This window comes from Anabrus simplex, chromosome 1, assembly GCF_040414725.1.
Source record: "Anabrus simplex isolate iqAnaSimp1 chromosome 1, ASM4041472v1, whole genome shotgun sequence".
Lineage (NCBI taxonomy): Eukaryota > Metazoa > Arthropoda > Insecta > Orthoptera > Tettigoniidae > Anabrus > Anabrus simplex.
Window position 1 is genome coordinate 921,470,261 of NC_090265.1, and position 16,355 is coordinate 921,486,615.

Sequence of the window (16,355 nt, forward strand, 5' to 3'; positions counted from 1 at the left end):
ATCTGGACTCGTCTGGGAACAACACAGGTCTCCACTGCCGAAGTTGCCAATTGACGGGGGTACAGGCAAACAGAAGACGAGCTGCGTGATGTTGCTGTGTTAAACGGGGCACTTTTAACCTGTTCCTTACTGTCTGGTCAGACACCGTGACTCCAGTGATCCTCCTGAGGTCTTGTTGTAGTTCTCTGGCAGTTGCTGAACGATGCCGTAATGCACAGATGGTCAGATATCGGTCATCTTGTGGGGTTGTCATGCGCCCACGACCTTGTCCAACCCTCCTTGTGAACTGGCCTGTCTCACTGTAGCGATTCCACAAGCATTGAATAACTGATGGAGAGACATTGAGATCCACAGCAACACAACAAAAAGTCCATCCTTCCTGGATCAAAGGGACGGCCCTTGCAACTTGAACCTCATTAAGATGTCTCATGGGATGTGCTGGTTGACGTACAACGTGCTCAAATGGCCACAGTAGTGTGTACCTCACGACGACACATGGACGCACCATTATTCACTTTGTTTTGAGCGGTCTCCTAACAGTTTAATGCATGACTATGCCTACAGATGGAGTATAACTTTGATTTGACATACCCTGATCAGCTAAGGTCTCAAGGTATGCTGTACGACCATTGGAACCCCATCTACCAAGTTAACATTTACATATCAGATGTTACAAAACATGTTCCCCTAATTTTTTTTAACTATGTACAGTACTATAAATTAGTATATAGATATCTTACTCTTCCTCTCCAGGCTTTTCCTTATCCAGAATCCATTTTAACATAGTAAACAGTAATTTTAAAATAAAAACTTTTTATTAAAAAATTCAAATTAAATTGAATGAAAATCTCATAACCTATTCACAGCATCATGAGATATTTAAAAATATAACAATAGAAGATAGTTTCAGTAACAGAAGTTAATAAAAACTGTTCCATATAACTGCCTTTGTTTTCATTCAAGTGAATACTGCTCCCTATGTAAGGCGCAACACACATTCTTCATCTTCTTCTTTTATGACCACATAGGATCACTTTAGTCAGTCCGTCGTTCAGGTCTCTTTGAAGGGATTGTTCGGGCTTTGCGGTCCTCCCAGTACTTCTTCAGATGCTCCGATCTTCGTGCCCTTTCCTCAGTTGAAAATGTGCATGTTGTTGGTTTGTTTTGTGTAAGGGTAAAGCGGAAGTTTGTATTCTTGAGTTTTGTATTCAATTTTATCTTATTTGTGGTGTCTTCTGTTGTAAGGCCTATTTCCTTCAGATCCTTTCTTACTTCTCTGATCCATTTACATCCTGTTGTGGTATTTTTTGAGATGAGATTGTGTTGCACTAGTTGTTTCAGAAGTCTCAAATCCTGCATCCTCATAATATGTCCAAAGAATCCCAGTCTCCTCTTACGCACAGTATCTGAAAGGGTTCTAGCGCTTTGTACACGACTTTGTTAGGTATTAACCGCCACTGTCCATCTTTCTGGTATTTTTTGTTGATGCAGGTTCTTCCAATCCTCCTTTCAATTTTCTGAAGTCTGTCAGTCTTTGATTGTTTATTCAGGTAAAAGAGTGTTTCTGCTGCATATGTAGCTTCCGGTTTTATAACTGTCTTGTAGTGTTTTATTTTTGTATTTATTGATAGACATTTATTTTTGTAGATATCCCATGTTAAGTTTTGTGCTTTAGCTAATCTATTTGTTCTTATTTGGATTGAGATTTTTTCATTTAAGTTATGTGTTATTACTTCTCCAAGATATTTAAATTGAGTTACTATTTTGATTTTATTACCATTTATGGTGGCTTCTTTTAGCTGTGTTGGTTTTTGGGGCATAATTTCTGTTTTTTCAAATGATATTTTGAGGCCAATTTTATTTGCAATGTTTTGAATTCTGATATCTGGGCTTTTGCTTCTTTTATGTCCACTGCTAGTAATGCTAAATCGTCAGCAAAACCCAGGCAATTTGTTTTGATTTTTCGGCCAATCTTTATTTTGGGGGGACATTTCCTAAACCATTCCCTCATTACCATTTCTAGAGCACAGTTAAATAATAGTGGTGAGAGCCCATCTCCCTGCCGTAGTCCAGTTTTAATTTCAAATGTCTTTGATGTTTCACCCCCTAAACTTCACTTCTGATTTGGTGTTGGTGAGAGTCAATTTTATCATGTTTATTAATTTGGGGTGTAGTCCAAGGTGTCTTAGAATTTTAAACAGAGATTCTCTATGGATGCAATCATAAGCTTTCTTGAAATCTACAAATGTTATCACCATATCTCTGTTTCTTCTCCTGTTATAGTCCATTATCAACTTAAGACTCATGATCTGATCAGGACAGCTCCTCCAGGGTCTGAAACACATTCTTTTATGAATCATGAAAAATCTTTTTCAATTTTCTTTTATACTAACATAGATAGGTTTTTGGCAACAACAGGAAGAGGCAAGAAGTGGAAAAGGTAGTAGCCATGGTCTTAATGAAAATACCTTTGCCTGGAGTGAAAAATGTAGAACTATGGAAAATAACGATAAATGAAACTAACCGTCATATGAAAGATGCAAGCTATCCTAATGGCACATCTGATGCCATCTAAACACAGTGATGCTATCTCTGGATCATCACAGTCTTGAAGTCCAACACTGAAGGCAGCCAGGAATGGTGTCCATGCCATCTGAAAGGAAAAAAAAAAAAAAATAGTATTATTAAAAAAGAACTGAACATAATAAAGTCTCTCAAAATAAAAATTCATTTGCAATTAGTTTATTTCTACAAATCTGTAAGAAAAAAAACACACAAAGAGTACAAAGAATAAATAAAGCTTTTGTTCAGTGAGGTTGATATGAGCCAGTTACAACACTGTACTTTATATTCTCCAAAGTAACAATATTTCCAATTAAAAGATCAGAAAAAGACTAAACAGGTGAAGAAATGTTAGGAATATGCTCATCATTCTCTCTGACATCCAAGATGATGGAGCAGCACGTCAACAATCAATTCCACATTTTACTGAAATGTTTTGTGACATCTTATGAAAATATGTGCAGATATTGTAACAAAAGAAGACCAACTGTAGCATTACAGCAATATGTCATTTTACAATCTTCTTAACCAACAGTATTTAAAAAAAAAAGACTGCCATCATTTTTCTATCCTATCCTATCCTATTCCCTCGATTTGGCCCTCCACAATTTCTTCCTACAGGTAGAAATGAGAATCATGTAGCTCATGTCCACAGGCTTTACTTCTACAAATCCCTGCATGTGTCATCCAGGTGGTGCTAAGACAGCAACAGTTGTTGGCAACCAAATAATCCTTAAGATCTACTTATTTTCATCACAATGTCCTGAAGTTAATAGGATACTATTCTTACACCTATGATGGAAACTGCAGGCAGTGTTTGGCACTCGGAAGGCAACAGTGTCGGAAGTAATGGCTACGTGCAGAAGGCAAACACTTGATTTGACACTTGTTTGTTCTTTTCCAATACTTATACCTGGGGAGTAATTATAGCCTTTACATACCTATTATGAATTTTAGACGATTTCAAGCATAAGTCTGCAAAATATTGCAACTGCCTCATATTAATCTCAATGAACAGAAGAACTGAAAATATGAGGTTTCGTTATGTCTCTTGAAAAATACCTTAAACATGGGTCGAACATGTTCCAGATGTTTTGCGGATGTAAAAGGAGCCTGTACATGGCTCACAGATTCCATCAAGTTTTTTGCAGCAGTTGAAATTGCTTCCATTTCCATGTTCCATAGAAATCGTCTGCGTTTCTCGCTTGAAATTACTGCAACATAAAATATAGTCCAGCTTGTTTCTTTATATTCAGCCTTTCCTTTATTGATGGTGAAGAGATAAAACATACACAAAATGATATCTATGTAAAATTAGAAGCATTATGTCCATTTACTAATATATAATCAAAAAAAACATTTGAACTACACACATACACTAAAATTTAAATTTCTACACACTACCACAAGATCTGTTACAAGTAATAAACTTCATTCCGGTTCCGTATTGACTTTGAAGATTTGTTTACTAGAATAAGCTGGCACATTAAAAAACATCAAATCATTATTTTAATTTTAGTAAGATGACTTAAGATCAGAACACAATTTGGACCACGAAATGTTATATTAAGTATAGTACAGCTGATACCACACTCAAACGTAACAAGCCAGGGTTCTACACACCAATTACCAAAGATGTAGTTACAAAGCATTACACTGTTGACAAGAGATAGTAGTTAAACAAAATTAAGCCTAAACGTTTGGCAGTTTACATCCCATTGAAATATCCAGGATGCCAGGCATACACAAGTTAAAAGCACAGCCTTCTCCATACAGGCCATGAAGGACCTTATAAGAGTGGAAAGCAAAGGCTTCCACTACCTGTAACGTCAGCACTAAGTGGAATAGGGTGATCAGCTCACTGCCCAGCTACCTTTGTACCCTTGGAATTAACACGATGGACTCATTTCTGGTGTAGGCAGAGTGAACTTTAGGACCATGCAATTGTTCAAAAGAAGAAATCTTGTTTTCTAAATGTTTGAACTTCCCAAACAGGTAATCAACCCATGTCCTTGTTGGAGAATCAAGCATGCCTTTATTGCCTCGACTAGTTAGCTCATTAACTCATAAAAGCTACTTTAAGCAAACATTCAAAGCAGTAACAAATAAATGCATTATTCTTTATTATAATTATGACTCACATTGTTTTCCTGGTTTGTTGATTGTGCCTTTCATCTTAATCTCATGACCAGCTATCTCATCATAAATATTCGATAAGTATTCCTCTGGCAGGTCCTTGCTATCGCTGATTCCACGATTCAGCCTGATGTATTGTTCCTTTGTCATTTTGCTCTTAACTTGTGGTGAATGAAGATCAGTAGTTAACATGATGACAGAGTACGCTAATACATAAGCAGTATCAGCACTAGCAAACAACCCATTACTGAAACAAATACAAAATATATATGACTCCTGCTGGTGTTGTTACAGCTGTTCAGAGAGAGAGAGAGAGAGAGAGAGAGAGAGAGAGAGAGGAATATCTCCTGTACAAATACACAAGAACCTTGTTTATCTGGCCCTAATTAATCTGATTTTTTTCATCACAAAATATGTACACCCTTTGAATAATACTGTACATATGAAACTATACAGTTATGTTTGCACTACAGGAAGCATAGAGATCGCAGGTCCCAATGCTTCAAGCTACCATTACTGTCAGGGCAGATCTGTTCCTTAGAGGGTTACGACACAGTGTATTATTCTTCTGTTCCCGTGCTTTGAGTGTGTGTGAATGAAATAGCATAGAAGCAAAAGAAAGTGGTTGTTTCGATGGACAAAAATTTGGAGCACTAAACAGAATAGATAATGGAGAAATGCTGAAAAACATAGCTGCAGAATGAAGTGTAGGGACATTAACTGTGTCAAACTGGAAGAAGAACCGAAAAGAAACTTAAGACTTATGATTCAAAATGATAACTAAAGACAGTTTGCAAAACCATAGTACAATAAAGAAAGCAAAAAAATTAATCCCTAGATTATGCATTATTTGTTTGGATCAGCAAAAAAAAAAAAACAGAGATATAGTGTTTCAATATCCAGTCCAATACTGCAGGAAAAAGCGCAAAGTTTCAACAAAAAATTACCTTATGGTGATCCTAATTTCACAAGCAGCCAAGGTTGGCTGGAAAGATGGTCATGGCATACATTAGTTTCCAGTGACAAGTGAAAGTTTTTCGGGAGATAAAGTGTCAGCAAAACATTTTAGAAAAGAATTTCAAGAAATTATTTCCTCCGAGAACATCAAATTTATAATGCGGATGAATCTGGCCCTTTTTTATAGGATGCTACCAAGCAAGATGTTGGCATCTAAATTAGATGCTCGGCAAGGGGTAATAAAAGGTGTAAAGATTGAATTTGGTGTAATTTCTGTATTGAAATCTGTAAATATTAAAGATGTAATTTTTATGGTTGCATCTTCTGGGATCATGTTACTGAACTATCAATTAAGAAGTCAGGGAAAACAATATGGCCTGCTGTTTGGGATTCAACCACTGAAGTTTCTGAAGTTGTCGACCCATCCATATACAGCACCTGCACACATTCCTGGTTGTTTGGATATAGACGATAGTGAAGTAAATGCCTGATTGCAGAATGACAGTGATGCTGGTTATGGCATGATGACCAATGATATAGATGTTGATTCCCATAGGGAATCTGAAATATTTGCCCTGAATGAGTAAATTTATAATACCAATATAAATGGTCCGTTATTGGACATTATAAATTTTCCAGCTAACTCATTCTTGGCTGCCAGCGTTTCGCCCTCGTGTGTCCAATAACGGACCATTTATATTGGTATTATAAATTTACTCATTCAGGACAAATATTTCAGATTCCCTATGGGAATCAACATCTACATCATCTGATGGCCAAGCAGGCATCAATTTTTGATAATGAGACAAAGTCTCTTAGTGCATTGGCACTGCCGGTGGCTCCAGTTAGCCTACGCAGTGGCCTCCACGGTATGCACTAGCCAGCGTATTGGTAGGTGTGCTAGGTACCAACTGATGAGCCCACCCTAGCACACGAGGGCGAAACGCTGGCAACCAAGAATGAGTTAGCTGGAAAATTTATAATGTCCAATAACGGACCATTTATATTGGTATTATGATGACCAATGACCAAATTATACAGAAGAGGATAGTGATGGTGAATTGGAAAACGAAAGTGACATTTTAGGGGAAGAAGTAATGCCCCATGTGAAGGCAACAGCACAATTGGAAAAACTAATGGTTAATATAGAACGTCGGAACTGATGTTGTGAAACTTCTATGCGATCATACTGCTATCAAATGCCACACAAATATGGAACAAAGAAACTTGCAAACTATTTCAGTAAATAGAAGTGAGTACACTACGTACTGTATTGAGTTTATGTACCAAAAAAGTGGGGATTTTAATTCTTGTTAGTGTCAAAATAAAGGTTTGTATAGATTAGTAGTTTCATTTATGAGTTTGTTGCCAGATTATCTGGATTTTCAACAACTCAGATTACCTCCGGTCTCACTTACCTTGGATAAACAATGTTCTTGTGTAATTGTAAGTGATGATTGAGACTAATATTCAGAAGAAAGCATGAGTAGCCCTTATGTTAGATATCACCCTAGTGGAGAAACCAAGGAAAACTACTACTAGTATGGAATGACCCACTTCAATTCTCAACTATCCAACTTGAGGCACGGTCCAACATGTTAAAGTATCTCAAACCATTCCCAACTCATTCCAGTCAGGACTGAAATCTATACCATGGGTTTTCAAGCATTATTTTTCTCTGCAACATTACATTTATTTTTTATCAAAATAGCAACTGATGGGTTGACAATTTATATTAATTCAGTATAAAAATGTCAAACAGATATTGTACAGGTTATTTTATTATTAAAATAATGAGCATGTACTCATTTTTCTTTTAAATCTATATATATGTATATGTATATAAAATAAAGAATTTTGTCTGTACATAGCTCAGAATTTGAAAATAATGGTACTTCTGTATCGGTTATGTCCACAGTAACAAGGAAATGCACTTTTTACTTTTCCATAATTTCTTTCTGTCTGTCTGTATGTATGTACGTACAAGCATCACAAGAAAAGGGCTGAAGAGAATTTAATGAAAATCGGTATGTAAAGTCGGGCGAAAAACCACTACAATCTAGGCTATAAATCATTTTATTCACGGTGAGCGGAATGGTGGTTTAGGGGAAGGCTTGAAATGTAATTCTCACATATATTTATATTATTAGTGGTACTATCGATAAATACTACATAACTAAAGTTATATAGAATTAAATTTCTAATAATTTATGTCTTATACATTTTTACTGTACCGGCTATGATAAAATAGATATTCATGAATTTGTATTTTTGTTGCCAAGTCCATATCAGCACTGAGCCACGAGAAAATGTGTCAACAGAATTTAATGAAAATCGGTATATAGAGTTGGGAAATAAGAAACTACAGTCTAAGCTATAAGCAATTTTATTCACCCTGGATGAATTTGTAGTTTAGGGGAAGGCACCTAAAATTTAATTTTTAAATACCTATTGGTCTTATTGAAAAGTACTACATAATAATAGAGAATACAATTTCCGATCACTTACGTTTTATTCAGTTTTTCCGCACCGACTATGATCAGAGTGGCATTTCAAAGTCGAAAGGAAAATAAATGAGAAGACCTACAATATCGAAAGTGCATAATATTGATCAACAATAACATTACATTGAACATTGTTTGTTGTGATATTCTTTGTAACTTATGCCGCCACTCAACTCCGATAGATGGGATTACTTGCTGCGTACTGAGTATAACAGCTTGACTGAATACTGGCGAGAAATAGCTGGGGAGTTACAAAACTTTCTTCTTTAGCATGCCATTCCTGTGGTTCATACACTTCCTGATACTGCTGGTACGTAACACAATGGTTCATCATAGTATTCCAGCTATTCGATCCCTGCTCTGACACCCTGTTTTGAATGAGCAGTGTGCACATTTAAGGCAGAGGCTCAAGTATTGTATGTTCACTTTTTAGTGAGAGATTTTTGTACTCGGTTGAGGAGTAAGAAGGGAGCACTGCCAGTTCCAGTAGCACTGCCAATTGAATGGAAATGAAATCTGAATTAAATCGATAATATGATCGATCGATATGAATTTTCTAAACCTTCATTATCTTACGCCAACAACTGTCACACACACAATATATAATACTATATAACTTTCCTGATCCGAAACGTGTTCCTAGCATGAATTCTATAGTTTGGCTTTGCTGTGTAAACAACAACAACAACAACAATATGAGTACTTAAAGTGTACGCCAGATGTCGCACAGCGATGATTTAGTTTGTGTTGTGTTTCAAAGGTTGCCAATACGAACCTCGAAAATAACCGAAGTCAACCGATTCAGCACTAGGGTGTAAATCTATCGCTAAAAAGTGCACAGATAATAGTAGTAGTAGTAGTAGTAATAGTAGCAGTAGCAGCAGCAACAGCAGTAGTAGTAGTAGCAGTAGTATGACCTGGTCCAGAATTACAATTTAGGCCTATTCCAAATTATAGCATCACAATTCACTAAATAACACAAAATTCAATCCTGAATAAAGCCGTTTCTTAAGAAAAGCTTTTATTAAATTCTACATTCATTTTATTCCAAAATAGCAGTGAAGAGGGGTTTCTCCTCTGGCTTTGAGGAAGAATTTGCCTCCAAGTCAGGTAGTTCTTTTCCACCATCAGTGTAGTGAATTGAGATTTTCCAATTCATCGGGTAATCCTAGGAAACAAATTAGTAAAAGGGCATAGTTTTTACCATGAGACTCTCCACTATTCGACCCCCTCCCGCCGAAAAAAGACTAAGATTGTTCACGGATCACAGCTGTCAGCAGCTTGGTCATTTCAGCTCTGGAACTTTGGATTGTTAGATCGGAAGCATAGTACTGTTCGTTAAAAGTGAGACAAAGTGTGTTTTTTAATTTGATCGAATATTTCTTATGAATGCATTGCATTGTAATGACATTGGGGAAACTACTAAGAAAGGTCTTCCTGAGGATGTAAAAAGGCAAGTGGAGATTGAGTGTCTGCCATTATAATGGATACTCCCAAACTTGTTTTTGTGACTGATGGCAGGCAAGTAGGCCTACCATTACAATGAAAAATTCCCTAACCCAGTCTTCCAATAAAAAGAGACTTTTGGTGACTTCCCAGTCGCGTTTCTAGAGTAACGTGAAGAACTATGCAATTTAATACAATCTTGCTCACAACGTGTACACTACCTAACCTAGAATTCTGTATACAATTAGAATTCCGTTGCGAAGCACGGGTACAAAACAGCTAGTCATCCAATATGTGCAATAAATTTGTTGCATACTAATGCAGCTCTTGATCAACTCTATCAATGAGGACAGAAAAACAAGTTATATTTCAATCCAGCTAAGATGAAAGCTATGATTGCACCCAGAAAAAGTAAGATGTAAGAAACAATTTTGTTGACGAATGGCACAGAAATCACACTTGTTAATCAAATGTCTTACCTGGGTGTAATACCAGATCAAACATTAACATTTTAATCATCTTAAAATGAAATCTACCAGTCTCCTATCAAGCATAACTCGTGCTACCAAACCATCATGGGGCCTGAACTCATCCATATTGAAAACAATATATCGGGGTGCTGTTGAACCAATTATCACATACTGTGCTACAGCTTTTCAAGATGTGCTTCACGAACAGTGGCCCCAAATAAAACTATGCCAAATTCAAAGAGGCTTCATAGTGAGAATCATTCGTGGCTACTGCACCATCTCTACCTTTTTGGTGTCAGGACAACCTGGCTTGTACGATGAGCGCTTGCAGGTAACCTTCTGCAACAATATACTTCACTGCTTCATATACACCGACGGGTCTCGGATAACTGCTTCAGACCTCAAAATGATCCATGTAAGATGCTCATTTGTTGCGTATATTAATAATTCAGAATTGTTGAATAAGGGATGCAGGTTAGAATCTTCTACCAAAATTTTTCAAGCAGAACTCTGCTGTAAGGTGGTGATTACAAAATAACTATAGTGCTCAAATATCCAGTGATTCTCAATCTTTCATCACCGTCATAAGAGATAAATACAATCTACACCTATTGGCCACAAACATTAGGAATTTAATCTTATCCAGCAACTTGCATATCTCTTTTACTTGGGTAAAAGGTCATGCTGGAACTATTGGAAATGAGAGGGTGGACATGTTAGCAAGAACCTCAGCTCAATGGGATGCAGATTTCACCTTCTCCACGTGTCCTGTATTTCATGTCAAAAAATTATTAAGAAGTGAAATGGAAGAGAGTTGGAACTCTGTATGGAGAAACAGCATGAAGGGACGTCATGCGGGAGTTGTTCTTTCGAACCGTTCATCAACGTTTAACTTTACAGAACTTCACATGCACTGATGAAGGTCAATGTAATTTGGCTGAAAGCTCGGCTTCATTAAATAAATACAGATACTGGCTTTAATCCAGTTACACATTTATTTCTTTACATTATTACAACGAGCCACGAAAGCCTACAGTCATTTCTTCAAACCTACTTTTATACTTACACAATTTAATACTGGATATGGTAAATTTTAGAAGTTATTTTCAATGATTTAAAATACAATCACCACAGGGATACCTTTGTAAGTGCCAATCAGAACAAACAGTAGCTCATTTAATTTTCAATTGTCCACTACATGTTATTAAAAGGAACAATTTGTTAGGTCACGTCAGTTACTGCAATGTAAACTTTTCTCTGCCAGTTTCTGACATATTTGTGAAAAGGTGTTGCACTTTGGCTTTTATCTGTTTCTTAGATAAGGTTTTTAACCCAATGCAACATTCTTTGCAGTATTTTGGTCTACTAGGTACTGCATTAATAACATTTAATACTGAATTCTTATAAACTATAGCCCCAACATAATTTTATGTAAAACAGGGCTAACTTCCTTGGAGAATAAATAAAAATAATAATAAAATAATAAACATCTCTATGCTGCAAGGCCACATTTAGAAAGCAATTCCCGAGATAATCTTCTGAGATGGAAACAATCAAAAACTATCGCACATCATTGACTAGGGCAGTACTGCCATTTAGTGATATATAACCCTAACTAAACTCACTAATGGCGTGCTTCGTTTGTTCTTGATTTTTAACATCTTGCTAAAGCCTATTGCAGACTATGTTCGCAGCATGACCGTAATATAATTACTGCTGCTGCGGGCTATGTTCACACCTAGACCAGAATGTGTTGAGCTCAAGGAAGAGCCAGGAGCAAACCAAACTCAACTAGGTAGGGAACTACTATGATAGCCACTAGATCATGGTAAAGGAAGGTATACTAGTGTCCTGTTCTCAAGGTGGAGCAACTCCTTTTAAACACACCACCAAGGGAGGTGAACTGGATGTACCTCTTCTAAGTGCATATCAGCCCTTCCATCATTCTTGAATCTCTAGCAATATTGAAAATCAAACCCAGGGCTCCAAGGATGACAGCTAATGTACCGAACTGTTATGCTACGGAGGTGGACTAGATCAAGGTGATGGACACCTAGTACTCTGCTGAACCACAACTAGCCTAGATACTTTCGAGAAAAATAAATATTATTATTATTATTATTATTATTATTATTATTATTATTATTGTTGTTGTTACGGAGTTATCCGTGGAAGGCAGAGGTGAAAGAAGGTGCGGGCTGGAATAGGTCTAACTACAAGTCTTAAAGATGAATTTAAAATTTAAATAAAGGTTGTATTTTCAACAGATAACAAGGGTTAACAATTCTCACTAGATGAAATAACAAAGAACAATCAGGTACAATGCAACTTTACAAATTCTGGGCTACGAGCCCCAAAGTCTGAGCTCTCAGCTCACAACCACAAATTACCAAAGGGCAGAAAACCCCTTCATTACCGGGAGCGTTAGCTCCAAAGACACATATTGGGCCTCCTAGAGGCACATCTACCACATCAGAAAGAGCTAGCCTGCTCTCAATTTCTCACGCCTGTTAAAGGCAACAACAAACATTCCTCAAAACTGCCTCTCAAGGCACAATTATAAGGACACAGGGGTATCTAGTACCCAACCTACAAGGCCTGAATAGTAAATTAAAGGTTAATTAAATGGCCCAAACACAAAGATGAATGGAGGCAACTACTTGCACTCCTACACTAAAGTTTGTTAAAACCTATGTGGCGCTAGGCCGATAATACAGGGGCTAATCCCAATCTATGGAGGTGCCTAGTCTGCAAAATAAATTGAACACATTAAGAAGGAAGAGAAAAACAGTTACGAAAATGTAGTCACCTCAAATTCCAAAAATGAAGGGGAGCTCGAGAGGGTAATGCACTCTCTATCCGTGAATTACAGTTCCAGTAAGTGGAGTATTTACAAAGATTGAAAAGGCTTACATATTTAAAGATATAGGTTACATATTAAAGATTTCGAACCTTCCTCGGGAGTTAAACTGCTGAGCTAGCAAGAAGTAAAGATGTTAAGAGGCCATTACCTTGTTGAAGAGCTGCTGCCTGAAGAACGAGGCGCTTCCCGCCCCCTGCTACATATTCACACACTGAGTAAGATGTTATAAGAATGGCCCGAAGACAAGAAAATCAGCAGTTTTAATACCCTCGCGGAAAATTCGAGACCTTTCATGAATGATTACGACCCGCCCACAAAGTTTTATTGGATAACAGCAAAAACTTATACACAAGGCGATGAAGAAACCTTATTGGTGGAAAATTAATTACAGAAATTCCTGATTGGCTACATTCAAAACAGGCGGAAAGAAAGCATTAATATTGCCAACCCACAAATGACAGAACAAAATTTAATAAAGACAAAACTTATGAATACAAAATTTCTTCAAGAAAGTTCATTCCTTCACACTAGAGTGCATAATCATAGTTTTTTGGTAGAGACCTCTGTTAGAGAATGTCCACACTTCTTGATCAATGAAAAACAAAAGCAAATCGAAAACACACAGTGACATCTTCTGATAACCAGTAAAGTTAGTTCAGTTGTTAAAGTTCAGGGTTTCTCCAGTAGAGAAGTATCAATTGGCGCAAGATTTGAACTTGCGTCGTAGAGGTGTACCGCCCGGTACAATTATTATTATTATTATTATTATTATTATTGAGGCATGAACTCCGCCTGCAGTAGCTGCTGGGTGGAATGAGTAGCTCAACAGTTGCTGTTGCCGGTCCCAAGCCCGGATAAAGAACGGGGGGTAAAACAGAAGCCAGAAAATATTTTGAGGCAACATCTAAGGTGAAATACCTTAGTTGTTCTGAGATTAAAATCAGTATCTCCCCTATCTTCAACTTGCTAGCATGATGGTATCAACTAACAATGACTCTGCCCCAGGCTCTGGTATAGATACTAAGATTTCTCAGTCATTAGATTCTGGGGGACCGAGATCATTGTGCAGGAAATGTATTGGAGCTTCCAAAATCTCTTCACCGTAGACACAAGCACTTTATTGGTACTCTTAATATTAATACTCTATGCAAAAGTGGCAAACTTAAATAACTAACAGACGCCTTGGATAAATTCAACATCCAAATTTTACCACTTCAGGAAATCAGGTAAACTGACGAAAATCACTCTGAATCAGGAAATTATGGAACCTTTGCAATTTGGAACTGGATTTATAATCAAGAAAAATACTACAAAGGCAGATCATATATAAACGGGAATTTGAATGTACCGCTGCTGTTAGTAATAATTCTGAGACGGGGCTTTGCCGGGATGTTGGTGGGGGTGTCAGGAGAAGAGATTGTGCGGGTGAACGACGGTGGAGAGTTGGGCTGCTTCAGTACACCATGAGTGAGCTAGAGGTGCACACATCTGTTGCACAATGCATCATTAACAAATTTCTCGCAAAAAAGGGCACCAAATATTCCGAAATTTTGAGACGACACTGCGCACAGTTTGGGGTAGAAACACTTGCGTAGACTTGAGTGTATGAGTGGACTAAAAAATTTGTGGCAGGAAGGGATGCTGTAGAAAATGATCATCATGAAAGGAGACCGCAGACAACATTGTTGCCATTCGAGACATTAGTGGTGAAGATTGGCAAATAAAAATTTTGCAAATTGTTTCAGCCATAGGAATAAGTTAAGGAAGTGTTCAAACCATCATCCAAGATGAACTCTATTTCAGAAAATTGTCTGCCAGGTGGGTTCCTTGTCCCCTCAACCAGGAACAAAAAACTTTACACCAGGAAGTTTGTCAGAGACTCCGGCAACGCTATGAGGAGGAAGGACAGGATTTCTTGCATCGTACTGTGACTTGTGATGAAACTTGAGTGCATCATGGCTGGCAAGGTGCTTGCAACCGTTTCCTGGGACTCCACGGGCATTTTGCTGGTGGATTTTCTTCATGATCAAAGGACAATTAATGCAGCCTATTACTGTCGCCTTTTCGATGAAGCAAAAGCTGCGTATCGCAACGCATGATACTGGCAACCGATCTGAATGTCATTCTTATCCATGACAATGCAAGGCCTCATACTGCCGCTTTAACTCAGGAAAAACTGGAGGAAATTCATTGGACACCTCTGGAACACCCACCGTACAGTCCAGTTTTATCACCCTGTAACTACCATTTGTTTGGACCACTCGAACAAGACCTAGGAAGGCAGCGGTTCGATGATGATGTAAGTGTAGAAACATCCCTCTTCTTTCTATCAGGACGGCATCAAAAAGTTACCAATCCGCTGAAAAAAAATTTGTATCGAAGGCAGGACACTGTGTAGAAAAGTGTATGGGTATTTCATTTGGTTGATGCATTTTTTTTAAATCCTGTTTATATTTAATACGCCCTCTGAATGAATGAAATTAAATGAAATGCGTATGGCTTTTAGTGCAGGGATGTGTCCGAGGACTTCGGCTTGCCAGGGGCAGGTCTTTTGATCTGACTCTCATAGGCAACCTGCACGTCATGATAAGGATGAAATTATGATGAGACGGCACATACACCCAGCCCCCGTGCCAGCGGAATTAACCAATTATGGTTAAAATTCCCGACCCTGCCGGGAATTGAACCTGGGACCTCTGTGACCAAAGGCCAGCACGCTAACCACTTAGCCATGGAGCCGGACATCCACCATTGTACAAATTCGGTGCTGGACTTCACACTGCCCTTGGAAAGAATGTCAATCAATCACTACTGATCTGCATTTAGGGCTGTCGGCCAGGAGGCAGATTCCTTATCTGTTGTTTTCCTAGCCTTTTCTTAAATGATTGCAAAGAAATTGGAAATTTATTGAACATCTTCCTTGGTAAGTTATTCCAATCCCTAACTCCCCTTCCTATGAACGAATATTTGCCCCTATTTGTCCTCTTGAATTCCAACTTTACCTTCACATTGTGATGTTTCCTTCTTTTAAAGACACCACTCAAACTTATTCGTCTACTGATGACATTCCACGCCATCTCTCCACTGACAGCTTGGAACATACCACTTATTACATATTATAAACTTCATACTTATTCCGTAATGAAAGTTGTTATAACTTAAAATCCAATAAAGGTATCTTATTAGTCCACCTATTCAATGCTGTCCACTTGTAAGTGGTTATAAATACAAACGATTACAGACACCTTTGGGACGTTTCACCCTTTCGACAGGGCATCTTCAGCCTTTTATCATAAATATTAACCTTAAATATTAAAACAAAAAGCTAGATAATTAGCCTTGTGACCATATATGCTTAAAATTCTGGTACATTAAGTGTGACATATGGACTACACTAAATAAAAACTGTACTAAAAT

The 16,355-nt window shown here is 37.6% G+C and overlaps 1 protein-coding gene across 1 annotated transcript in view; it reads right to left on the reverse strand.

Annotated features, from left to right (window-relative positions):
• The window catches only part of Sec71 (ADP ribosylation factor guanine nucleotide exchange factor Sec71), a 452,892-nt gene that overhangs the window by 235,608 nt on the left and 200,929 nt on the right, over window positions 1-16,355 (reverse strand). Inside the window, exons 14-16 of the mRNA XM_067136654.2 lie at window positions 4,704-4,945; window positions 3,625-3,776; window positions 2,525-2,653 (exon numbers count right to left, since the gene is read on the reverse strand). Of these exons, the coding sequence (XP_066992755.2) occupies window positions 2,525-2,653; window positions 3,625-3,776; window positions 4,704-4,945 (523 nt within the window). The remainder of the gene's footprint in view (window positions 1-2,524; window positions 2,654-3,624; window positions 3,777-4,703; window positions 4,946-16,355) is intronic.